A 12,959-nucleotide genomic window follows, 5' to 3' on the forward strand; every position below is an offset into this window, starting at 1 on the left:
AATTCAACTCCATTATAGCTAACGGAGAGTAAGGGCCAAAAGGATAAACGAAGGCTATCTTGCAGAAGGTCCTGTATCAGGATTGAAAATCTTCACATTTTCTATAAAAATGAAGTCAACCATATCTCATGTTGTGACAATAGGAGAGGTGGCAGAGGAATGTGTGAGTTTGATCCTAAACCCACATTCACGAACTAGGTACTCACAGGTGTGATAATGCAGAAAGATCATTGAAAGCACCTTCAGGCACAACAGAAATGTCATTTCCATGCAATGAACTAAAAGCACAAAAAAAGGGCGGTATTAAATTTCTTGTATGGTAGAGAGTCCAGGAAATTCTCACATGTGTAAGACTTTAGTTTACAATAAGCATTTTAAATCAGTACAGAAAATATCTATTTAATATACAGTCTTGGTGTAACTGGGTACTATTTGGGAAAACCAAAAATTTGTTCCTACTTCACATCATTAGCATAAAGTCAATTCTAGATTGAAAAGTTAAATGTAAAAACAAAACTAAAAACATATGAAAAGAAAATAGAGGAGAGGTCTATTTTGTGAATATAGGATGCAAAAGGCTTTTTTTTTTTAAAGATTTTGTTTGTTTATTTGAGGGAGAGAAAGAGAGAGATCAGAAGTAGAGGGTAGGGGCAGAGGGAGAAGCAGACTCCCCACTGAGCAGCGCCCCTCCACCCGCCCCATGTGCAACTTGATCCCAGGACCTTGGGATCATGACTGAGCTGAAGGCAGATGCTTAACAAACTGAGTCACTCAGGCACCCTGGGAAAGGCTTTCAAAGTACTATATAAATCTCAGAAACCATAAAGGAAAAGAGTGATACATTTTTGACAACACCAAATATATCCACAAAATGAAAGATAACATATAAGGAACAGATTGGAAAATATTTACAAGACATAAGAGATACAAGGATTAACTCCTTTGTAAAAAGACCTGAAAGTTAGAGTCAAGTTGTAGATGCATAAAGATATGTATAAGTAAAAGACAAGATACTGATTAGAAAATTGGAAATGATATGATGAGGCCATGAAATAAAAAACACAAATGATCAATAAAAAAATAAAATAAACACAAATGCTCCAGTTATTAGAATTTCAAATTAAAACAGGAATGGAAAATAATGTTCAATCTGTCATAGAACTATTAATATTATTCCATATTTGCCAGAGTGCTTCGAAACAGGTAAGCCATTAAAATAGGTACTCTGTCATACAACAAAAATGAAAGAATTAATACCATTCAATATTTGCCAGAGTGATTTATAATTGTGCTCTATTAAAACAGAGTTCGTGGAAAATCAGTTTGTAAACTGACAAATTCTTGTTTTGGAGGGACAGCTTGACAGTTACTTTTGGTATCCTCACAACACACTGGACAGTAAGAAGAATGTGTAGGATGTTCATGCCAGCACTGTATGGAATAGTGAAAATCTGTGGACTCAAACCACATGACCCTTGGGGTGCATGGGAGACTCAGTTGGTTAAGTGTCTCACTCTTAATTTCAGCTCAGGTAGTGATCTTAGGATTGTGAGATCCAGCCTGTTCAGGCTCTGTGCTGGGCGCAGAGCCTGCTTAAGATTCAATCTTTCCCTCTGCCTTTCCCCCTCTCTAAAAAACACAAAAATAAAACCAAACAACTAAAAAGAAAAACCCCCAAAACCAAAAAACAAAATCCACCACATGATAGTTAAAGGTGGGGATGATTATATAAGCTATGGTTCCTTTACCCTATGTAATAGTCTTGTACGAGTTGAACAGCTAAGGACTATTTTTATATGATGGAATGGAAATACTGTAAAGCATATTGTTAAATAAAAATTAGCTGATGAGAGAACAAGAACAAATCCTATTTATGCTTATTAGAAGGTATATAGCTGTGGGCATATCTATATCAGCATCTAAAAACAAATGCATATAAAAAAAGACCAGAAGACAACATACAACTGTTTATTAATTCTGGAGGAGGGGACTGTGATTGGGGATCATGTTTCACTGCATATATTTAAAATACATTTTAACATAAAAGCATATTCATTGATTATGTAACTTTTAAAGAAATTAAATTTCCTGTATTTTGTTCAAAATTAATTGAATCTCTATAAGACATATATCTTACTATTATCTATCACCAAATAAATAACCACCACAACAACCTGGCATTGCCCAAATAAAGGCTGTTGAGCCCGGATACAGGAAAAGATGCAATTTGTACAAATTTACTACAAATTTGTAGTAAATCCTAAAATGTCTGAAATTAGTTAAATCAGTAAAAAAGCCAACCCAAAACTCAGATGCCTGAGATAAGAGATACTTTGTTGACCATAAAATGCTTACAGTAATCGGAGAGACTTCAATCCATCGAAGGTTCGAGGAGGAATACACCTCAAACGGTTGTAACTGAGAATTCTGAAAGCATACACAGCAGATTTGTTTTACTCAGATATCCCCAAATGGCCAAATGTCATTTTAAAAATAAAGCAGTCATTTAAAAAATAAAGCAATTAAGAAAACGGTTGCTTTAGCATTTTATAAACTGGGAATATTGATGTACAGTATTTTGTTACTATTTGTGTTTTCAGTAATACAACATATTTCTTTCTAAATACAGCCTAGAATGCTTCCTGCCCTGCTGATGCTAATGCCTCAACTATTCCCTCCCTCCGCTGATGGACTTCTTAAAGATCTCTCCCAAGCCCACCACAAACATAAATCATTCTTTGTTTCTTTTCTGGAACCTACAGTTGCTTGCTTAAGGTTTGTTTTGTTTCTGTTTTTATTTTAGTCCGTATCTCCCAATAGTATTTATATTTTTTGAGGGTAGGCTCTACCTGCCTTGTTAACGGAGAACGTCCAAGTGCCTAGAAAATGCATTTTGTCCAGTGAATTAATAAATACTCAGGACCACATTTTCATACTCACAAGGTAAGGAGCTGGGTCATGTTGCTGAAGCTCTGATTAGAAAGGGTGCTTATTCGGTTGTTACTTAAGTCTCTACAAGAGAAAAAAAGAAACAGATGGAGTGTACTGTTACCAGAGAAAGTGAAATATTAGTGATTCTTCTCGCTCTTCTCACTCAGTCACAGTGGCATTGTTATACAGCACACAGCTTTTACCTGAGAATAACCAAACCCTGGATGACCCCCTGGGATAGATTATAATAATCATAATTATTCATGCCCCTGCCTGTTGAACTTAGAAGTGACGGTGTTTTGCTCTGGCCAGTGAAGGAAGTGTGGGCACCACCGCAGGCTTCACTTAACAGGTTAGAGTGAGCTCACTCTTCCCCCCATCTCCCTCTGCTCACTCCTCTGCAGTACTGTGATGGTCCACAGTCAGCATCAGTGTCCTGGTCCCAGGACAAAGACATGGGAGGCCGTCACAACGGACACGTTTTATGTGTGAGAAATGAAGCTTTGTTCTTGAACCTTCCGTTGGTTGCATATCCTTTAGCTTCCCTGATATACATGCTCACTGGTACACACGGCCAAACTTGGTAACTAAGGGCATCCATTTGATTACATTTGTAACAACATAATGAAAAAATGCTGCCCTTGGCAAAGTCACTGACACACAGTAGGCAGGTCCTCAATAAATATCTGTTTAATTAATAAATAAATAATAGAGATGTGGGTTTTTAAACCAATGCTATATGGCTGTTTATAGCCAAATGTAACTGGTACTATGAGCTGTAATTTATATTCAGTGAACTTGATCTTCTTTTTATTATATATAATATACCTGTGACTATATATATAATGTAATCTATAATACACAATGTAACTGCAACTATATTATAATAAAATGGAATATTGTCATATATACTAATATATATACTATTAGTATATACATGATATATGATATATATATCTGGCAATTTTGCAACGGAAAAAATGAGTGAGTATAAAAATACACAGTCATACAGTGATACGTATACAGTCACTGATTTTTCTCTGCTGCTAAATGCTAAATACATAAATAAAAGGAAGATTTACGAATAAATGAAAAATTATAGGTCATAGTTGATGATCATTGTATGTATGATACTCACTACTTTCCTTCTAAAGCAAAATGTATAAATACATATATAAATAAATAAATGTAAGATGCAGAAAAGCCAAAGATTATCCATTCCTTTATGAAAATGACCAAAATATCAGTAAAATGAACCTATACAACATATGAGCTTCAAGATCCATCTTCTCAGCTGCTGAAGTACTATCTCTGGATTTAGAAAATAAATAAGTGTATCCATATTAGCAGCAGTTACTTGCCTAGAGTAGCATAATGAGTCATTGGTAAAGCCATTTCTGGATCTACAAATGCTCATTTTTCATTTCCAAACTGGTCTTAAATAATTGCATACTGTCCCACAAATGACCCAATTCTGTTGAAGTGACCCTCTGGAAATTGCAGCAATTTAATGGTTTATTTAACAGAACAAAATGTATGTAATCAGTTCCTGCTGCTAGTAAGTACGTAATGAGAGGCAGAACAAGACATCTTAGGGGATATTCTTTCTTAATTTAATCATTTGTCATTTAAACAGTCCTACATACTTTCTACAAAGTGATTTTCTTATATGTTTAAGAGAAACTGAAAATGATTAACAGTGTTTTAACTAACCACAACCTTCCTAGGGCCAAGTTTACATTGATAAATGTAACATTTTCCGTGACTTACATTTCTAGAACTCACTAATTAGGGATCAGCCTCCTTATTCTAGGAACTCTAGAAACTGGTCTCCTCAGCCAGCCATATTTACTCTAAAATCAGATAGGACTTAAACTAAAGATAAAGTATTTCCCCTTTACATTTACTCCTGTTGCTTATTTTTGTTTGTTTGTTTGATTTTTGAGAAGCTTTATCAATTACCAGCAAGGCTACTCTAAGTTTGACATTATATACAGTAAGATTGTATCTCTTCATAAATATTGTGCATATAACTAGATCGAAATGTTGGCATATTTAAAGATAATCTTGCATTACCACATAAAAAATCATTTACAAAGATGAAAAAGAGAGATGTTATTTTACAAGGGCATCAAAGCAAAGTGAAAAAAAGTCCATGTCAGAAATTTATGCTCAGAATGTCAGCATCTTTGTCAAGTTTACTTAAATACTGTGTAACTAAAAATGAATTCTATGTAATTAAATTTGAATACCGGAAGTCCATATCTTAGAACATATCATATAGGAAAATCAAACAAAAAAAGTACATTTTCAGTAAATTTATTACCATCCACAACCTTTTGCTTAAAGTCAAGAAAAATAAAGGTATTATTTTCTGTCTTTCTTTCCCTGGCTTGTCATAAAATAGTCCATGTTCATTATAAGTAGAAGTATCCGGATTCACCACATTTCTATAGTTCTCTGATACTTAGACTTTACCATATTTGTACATTGAATCGAGGAGGTCCTTTCTCTAAGATGTGCCACTGCCTGACTGATATTCAATGAAGGTGAAGCTAGTGATCCAGAACCACAATGAGGGAGGAGGGAAGCGTCTAACTGTAAATGATTTATATTATCTGAAAGGTTCACTCAATCTTCTGCCCCTTGCTACCCCCACTTTGGTGAACTGGAATAAGTCAAAGATGAAACAAATGCAATACATTACTTACATAAGTGTTAAATGTTTGTAGTTATAGAGCTCCTTAGGTACTAATGTAAATTGGTTCCCATCCAGATACCTAAAAACAAGGAAAAAATATTATCTTTTTTTTAAAGGAACAATGGTGTGGCACAAAACAGTTGACACAATTTCACCCTTAACTAAGGCAAGGGAAGCACTCTGAATTCTGGCTCTAAGACATCATGCTTTCTCTACCTGGGGCTGGCATTTAAAAGAAGTAAAGGAGAAAAAGCACAGTGGTCCAATCCAGTAAAATTATCTGAGAGTGGAATATCTTAGTGTAAATTATAAAACCAAGGAGAGACTGGTGAGTCCAGTTCTTTGTGGTTTATGTAATGAGGCGAGTCATGTATCCAACCAGTTGTGAGTCAAGAAGAAGTTTCATTCAATCAACCATATTTTCAGTCAGCCTTCAGTCTGCTTGTATTTACGTGGGGACAATACCATGAAACGCATTTACTACTGACAGAACCTTGCTACTGAGCGCAAGACCACTCTTCGCCGCCTTAATATGTATTCATACACCTAGTAAATACCAATTGATGCCTTCAAGGAGATGTTTAGGAATGAGAATTAGATTTCAGTTAAAAATGACCTAAACATAGTTCTTAACCACGGTGTATCTGGTTTGTGATAATAATTTTACACGGTTTTATAGAAAATCACAACCTTTATCAACGGCACAAATACAACATATACATGTAAAAGTACTAATCACATAACCACATATATGTGAAGTTTTCTTTTGTGATTGAAGTCAGCAGGATAATCTGAGAATAGATAGACACTGGGCTAACCGGCAAGACATAAAAATAAATGAATCATTTAGGTTCTGTCCATAATGTCACAAAAAGAAAAATAAACTCCATCTCAAACAAGGCTGTATTTTCCCAGAATATAGATAATGAAGGGTAAAATGTCTTTCAGCAATGTGGGCTATCTGGCTACAGATGTGCCCACAAACAATTCTGGTCCAGTGGGGAGAGGGCACCTGCTCCCTAGTGTCATGGCCCATCTTGAGAACTAAGGTTGAGGTGGTTGGTATTTTTGCTGGATATAGAATTAGCTGAGAAATTGCCTCAGGTAAATTCTATTTCAAATAGTTCAAAATAAAAAAGTTATATAAAAGGTACAATTCATCAAAATATGTAGTAAATATGGGACTAAGAAGAGGGCATATGTTACGACTTCTAATTTATGCCTGCTCAGATTTTCTGCCTTTGTATTTCTTTGACTCCTTTCTTACCTCCACCTACGTATTTCTTGGTACCACTAGAGGGAAGCATAATCCCATAGACTTCAGTATTCTCCCTTTATTCTGGAAAATGTCATAACAGAAAGCTAAAAGGATTCAGAATGTGGACTATGGATGTTTACACGTAAAACAATATAAGAGGGAAATTATATGGAACTGATTAAAATAATAGATACCACTTGTTCAAAATTGTCCACTAATATGTCCTCATTTTTGCCACATTCTTTAATAATTTAATATAATACGCAATGAAATTTTTCTAGTACACGCATATACGTGATTGTAGAGAAGGATCTTGCTGACTTGGTATGATTCTAAGAATAAGCTCTGGGGGAGGTAAAACTAGAATTCACAAGAGATGAGTTAATCTGTCCTCATCTCTGTAACATATTTCTTTAGAAAAATATTACTTTGTAAGTACTTTGTAAAGAAATAGATTGAAGATTCAACTGTCTGACAGAAGAAACATATGGATGGCATAAACAGGATATGAATCAAGCAGGTTCTCAGATATAGTTTAATAAGGAAATTAAAGGAGGTTTAAAATTATTGGATAGGCATCGGGGAGAAGCACTAAGGTATGGGCCAGTTAGAAAGAAGGGGGTCTGCATGGAAGATGATCTGGTTATGCTGAGTGCTGTGTTCTTGGCTGGGGTGTTCCCAGAATCCATGCTTTGCCTATGGAATACTCTCATGGCATCTTGCTGGGTGGAGAGTAAGCTTTTGAAATAATACTTATTAAAATAAGAATTAAGTATTTAATTACACACACACAAAGCAGTGCTTAGTCAATTAACAACTGTGACTGGCAGCAGAAGCTGAACACTTCAGAGCAGTCCAATCCAAGAGGGACCTTTCGCGTATGTGTGCTAAGATCACACCTTCTTTTCCCCTAAGTGTTCAATTCAGGACCAATTTAGGATTCCTAGAACTGCACATGATATGCAAATAAGTTCTCTGACAACAGAAGTGACATCTTCTGGCAACTCATTACCTATGTTCCATGTTGCCAAAAGTTTATCAGAGCTGCTCATTTAGAATGCTTGCACACATGGGCATGAATTATAGGGACACATCTGCTCAAATTACATTGGAACTTAAATCATTTCTGATACATAGTTCCACACAGAAAAAATTAAACAGAGGCAAAATGACTCAACTGCACTCATACCAAGCATTTGTTCCTGGTACATTAGTATGCAGATTACGTAATGGAAGGGAGCATGCATGCATCATATTATGCAAGCAGCTTGTTCTTGGATTTATTCCAGTCCACATATATAACATGAGGCAGCTAAAAAGTGTGCATGGTGCTTAGTATCTAGAGGAGTACATACTGACCATGTAATCTGTGGTCATAAATCAGACACGAACATATTAGGGACAATTGGCTCCACACCCTTCATGGTTGAAAGGATTCTAATTCAAGTCCAAAGAGCAGTACCTTTTTTTTTTTTTTAAAGATTTATTTATTTATTTATTTGACAGAGAGAGAGATCACAAGTAGATAGAGAGGCAGGCAGAGAGAGAGAGAGAGATGGAAGCAGGCTCCCTGCTGAGCAGAGAGCCCGACGCGGGACTCGATCCCAGGACCCCGAGATCATGACCTGAGCCGAAGGCAGCGGCTTAACCCACTGAGCCACCCAGGTGCCCCAGCAGTACCTCTTTTTTAAGGATAAAGATCAGGCCAGTTTCTTCTACACCCTAGATATTTCTGTATCCCATGCGGGAAGCTATTCTCCCAGGGGACACAGCAGTAAAGAATAATTACCATATGGAATATCCAGATACAGTGGGTATCTGATGGAACACAAGTCTTGTAAGATGGTCCATGAGGAAAGGGCTATAGGGACAAACAAGTATGGGAGCTATCTTATATTCTACCACCCTCTCTTGGGGCTTCAGGGTGTACCTTAGCATAATACAGATGCTGAGAAATCCTACAGTGAGTAAGAGAGAAACCACACACAACCAGCATTTCCCAGGTGTATCTAAACTGGCTTTTATATTATCTGTTTAGGGTTTTACATGATGGTATTTAATGGCTTATAGAATAGAATTTGGAAACGGGACTCTGGAGATTTTTATTGGGTTTCCACTATTAATATTAACTGTTAAATTATATTTAATTTTAATTAATTAAATATTAATTGTTAAGGAAACAGAAAGGCGAGCTCTACTTACAGTTCAGTGACGTCTCTGGGAATTCCTTTGGGCAAGACCTTCAAGGCCTTGTTACTACATCGGACGACTGTATCCAAGCACGAGCATTCCGTGGGGCAGCGGGAGAGTGGGGAACAGCTGCTGTCATCATTGCCTAATTTGCCAAAAGAAATATAGGAAAACCCAGAGGCGTGGCTTTGAGAATGCAAGGAGGGATGCTTTTAGCTTAACCAACCAAGAGTCTTGAGCCACGAGATCACTTTGGGGTGTTTACAAATGGATGCCATCCATCTGATACGCTTCCAGATTGCCTAGGGCTGAATTCCAGAAGATAACTCACAATTTATATCACCCCTCCAATCACAACAGTAATTTTCTTTGTTCAGTTATTTATACAAATTACACTTGTAGTGAGAATATGTAAATCTACACTGAATTATGGAGAAATTATAAGGACACAGACATGTAGAGGCCTAAAAGGGTAGATTAATTTAAAAGTTTAGCAGAAAATGTACAGGCCCCTCATTTTAAAACATAAAGCTTAAAGGGGGTCTCCATTCCTTGGCAGCTACCTTACGAGGCTATTACGAGAAATCAAATATGGTGATCTATGCAGAGCATTAAAAAGTGAAAACTGTTATTTTTGTTAGGTTTCCTAGAAGTCCTATATTTTTAGGTCAATTGCTTTTCTCCTTTGAAAATGGCAGTTCCTGAAAGAGATGCTTACAATAATAAAGCTAAAATGAAGCTACATAAACAGTAGCCACCACAATCTGGAAACTAGAAAATTTAAATATAACATTCAGAAACACAAATCAAGTGGATGCGGATGGGAAAGCAAGACTGAGGAAGTATGTGCCCTGTTTCTAAAACAAAACAAAACAAAGGCAAAAAATACACAAAACTATCTGTCGCCTGAAGTAGGACACACTGTTCTAGTTGGGCCCCACAGCATGGGACTGGTCACGTGAACCCCTGGTGCCCGAATATTTAGCAAGACTTTCTTACCATCATCACACGTGAAGTCTTGAATGGCGACATCCTGGATGGGGATCTCTTTGAGGAAGTAGGGCTTCTGACAGCGAGGATTTCCGGTTACTATTCTTTTCTTCCTGAGCCATTCACCCAGCCAAGCCAGGTAGCAGTTGCAGTTAAAGGGATTGGCCAACAGGTTTCTAAGAGCCCCACGCAAGCAAGACAGGGTTGAGTTTGGAGTTTTGCTTTCTTACTTCTCAAAACCCCATGCTACCTTTCCCCCCCCAACACTATCACTGCTGGAATGATTTCTTCTTAATCTGTGTATTCCCTGCCACCCCCATGCTTTTCTCCCATTCATACTCACTCACACCCAACCCATGGGATACATTTTTAAGGAGGGCTCAAATATGTATGTTTGGAACTTAAAAAAATAACAATACTTTTACGTAAGAATTCGTCAAAAAATTTCATGAGGAAAAGAAAGCAAAGGCAGCAATTTGGGGGTTTATGCAGTGGATCCTGATAGAGATCTCATTTGGAAATAATTTAAACTCGTCAGCGATCTGACTTGCTGTCAAACTTCCCTCCACTGATAATGCAGTAATTTAATATAAAGATGAAGGCTGATTACCTTATATTATTGAGTTTAACCTGACAACAGATATTTCATTAATTTGTCATTTCAGGATTTCCATCTCTTATTTGCTCCAGAGAATAGGCTTCCCATCTAAACTGACAGCTGAGTTGATTAAATGCCAGTTATAAAAATGAATTTACTTCTACAAATCTCAATACTTTTGGCATCTCACCACTTCAGCACAAACCTATTGACAACCTTATTATTTATAAACATGCCATCTTTAATATTCACAAATTAGTCACTCGATGTAAAGTGTCACACTTTATGTGGAAAGAGGATTAAGTACTTTACTGATGGATGCATGCTTCCCTCAAATTATTCCTTCAGTGACTTGAGCTACGTTGGACATTTTTTTTTCTTTCTAACTACCTTCTGAGTTAGATTAGTATATTTAGATGCCATTGTTACTAGGAAATCAAATCCATTGTAAGATTTATCACTTCAAACCTTGCTTTTTTAGATACTGACAGATAAGAGAAATGAAACACATTGTTCAGGGTTTTTTTTTGTTTTTTTTTTTTTTTAAGATTTTATTTATTTATTTGACAGAGAGAGACCACAAGTAGGCAGAGAGAGAGAGGGAAGCAGGCTCCCCGCTGAGCAGAGAGCCCAATGGGGGACTTGATCCCAGGACCCTGAGATCATGACCTGAGCCGAAGGCAGCGGCTTAACCCACTGAGCCACCCAGGTGCCCCTGTTCAGGGGGTTTAAAAAAAAACCACAACACCTTCTGAGTGTCTACAGACTTACAAATATTCTTTGTTTTCTGACTTTCTACATAAAATGTCCTCTTGGACAGGCTCAACCTATTTCTTCAATATTTTCCTAATAGCATAGTAAATGCCCTCTAGTGTACAGTTTTTATTGTTGGCCTGGTCATCCTAATGTTGGTCCTGTCACTGTGAATGAGGCTTTTGAGCACAGTTTGTTGGCAATAACCCGATCAGCTCTGTTTTTATGACACTTAGGCTGAAAAGACTCCAATGTGAGAACACTGGGGAAAATCTACAACATTTCTGTGATGCACAGTGCAGTCAAATTATAATAAAGTGACAATTTATAAATGAAGTCATATCACCTTATTCCAAAAAAATGAGTTGATGGAAAAAATAGTTAAATTTTTGTTATATTTTAATATAAGAGTATAGGTAGCATTTTTAGAAAAAATTAAAGTAAGTTTAACATGAACGCATTTCGTTGATCCATAAACTCTTGATCACATTTTTATGAAATGCCTAATCATGCATTAAAATGCTACTAATAAAAGTAAATATAAAGACACGGGGTCAATCATACATAAATGAACATCAGCCTTCATACTTACAGAGTAGATAAAGAATGGAGAGTGTCAAATGCCCCTGGCGCGATGGTAGTAATTTGATTATCATACAAAGAAAGCAAACGCACAGAACTCAGTCCTATGAAACTGTCATTGCCAACACAGCTTATGCGATTACTTCTCAACATCCTGAGGGAAAAGAGACCACAGTTGGAGAGAAAGCATCCAACAATCAGTTTTGCCTATCTGAGGACCCAAATAACCCCTCTTTGCAAATGTGCAACACTCATTGACTGTTTTCTGAATGATCTCTTGTCCTTAGGAAAGCTGCCCATATACACCAACAGCGGTGTGAGAATAAAATAAATGCTTAGCTTACAATGACCACACTCAGCTACAGAAAAGCCCGGTGAGCCTCGCCTGGACTCCCCGCCCCATCTGAAGAGGGTAGAGTGTTTTTTCCTCTGATGCTAATTATGTTTGCCTGATTACATAATGTCCCAATTCACCTGCAGCTCTCTGAGCCCTTGAAGCCCCATAATTTGTGTGTTCACCGTGGCATTACATCGGGAGCAGACAAGAATGAATAGTCACGGCAGATGGAGACCTGAGGGCACCTCAAGGATATCCATGCCAAGTTTTTGTCGGCATGGGCTGGGGAACCCAAACTAGACAGAGCACCCAGAAATCTTGCACAAATTATTTTACTTATGAAAATTACTTTATTATTTTAGTTTGTAATTTAAAAAGAAGTAATCGTTAACAGATTCCAGTTGTTCACAATGAAGTTTAAATAAGCTTCTCTTGAAAGAATTCTGACTTTTTTTTTTAAGTCATTGCCATTAATAGGATTAACACAGCTGTCATTTCCTCATCACTGCTAAAGTTTTGGGTTCCTTCGTAATTCTTCGTTGAACTGTTTATTTGTGGGGCTTAGAAAAATTCCTTAAAACCCCCACGTAATCGGGGTGCCTAGGTGGCTCAGTGGGTT

At 36.9% G+C, this 12,959-nt stretch overlaps 1 protein-coding gene across 4 annotated transcripts in view; it reads right to left on the reverse strand.

The window, feature by feature from the left end:
• The window catches only part of SLIT2 (slit guidance ligand 2), a 349,500-nt gene that overhangs the window by 59,125 nt on the left and 277,416 nt on the right, over positions 1-12,959 (reverse strand). For all 4 annotated transcript variants that reach the window (XM_045997785.1, XM_045997783.1, XM_045997784.1 and 1 more), the window contains 7 exons: positions 12,014-12,157; positions 10,080-10,246; positions 9,093-9,225; positions 5,643-5,711; positions 2,941-3,012; positions 2,356-2,427; positions 207-278 (listed from right to left, as the gene is read on the reverse strand). In XM_045997785.1, coding sequence (XP_045853741.1) covers positions 207-278; positions 2,356-2,427; positions 2,941-3,012; positions 5,643-5,711; positions 9,093-9,225; positions 10,080-10,246; positions 12,014-12,157 — 729 coding nt within the window. The remainder of the gene's footprint in view (positions 1-206; positions 279-2,355; positions 2,428-2,940; positions 3,013-5,642; positions 5,712-9,092; positions 9,226-10,079; positions 10,247-12,013; positions 12,158-12,959) is intronic.

This window comes from Meles meles, chromosome 2 (assembly GCF_922984935.1).
Source record: "Meles meles chromosome 2, mMelMel3.1 paternal haplotype, whole genome shotgun sequence".
Lineage (NCBI taxonomy): Eukaryota > Metazoa > Chordata > Mammalia > Carnivora > Mustelidae > Meles > Meles meles.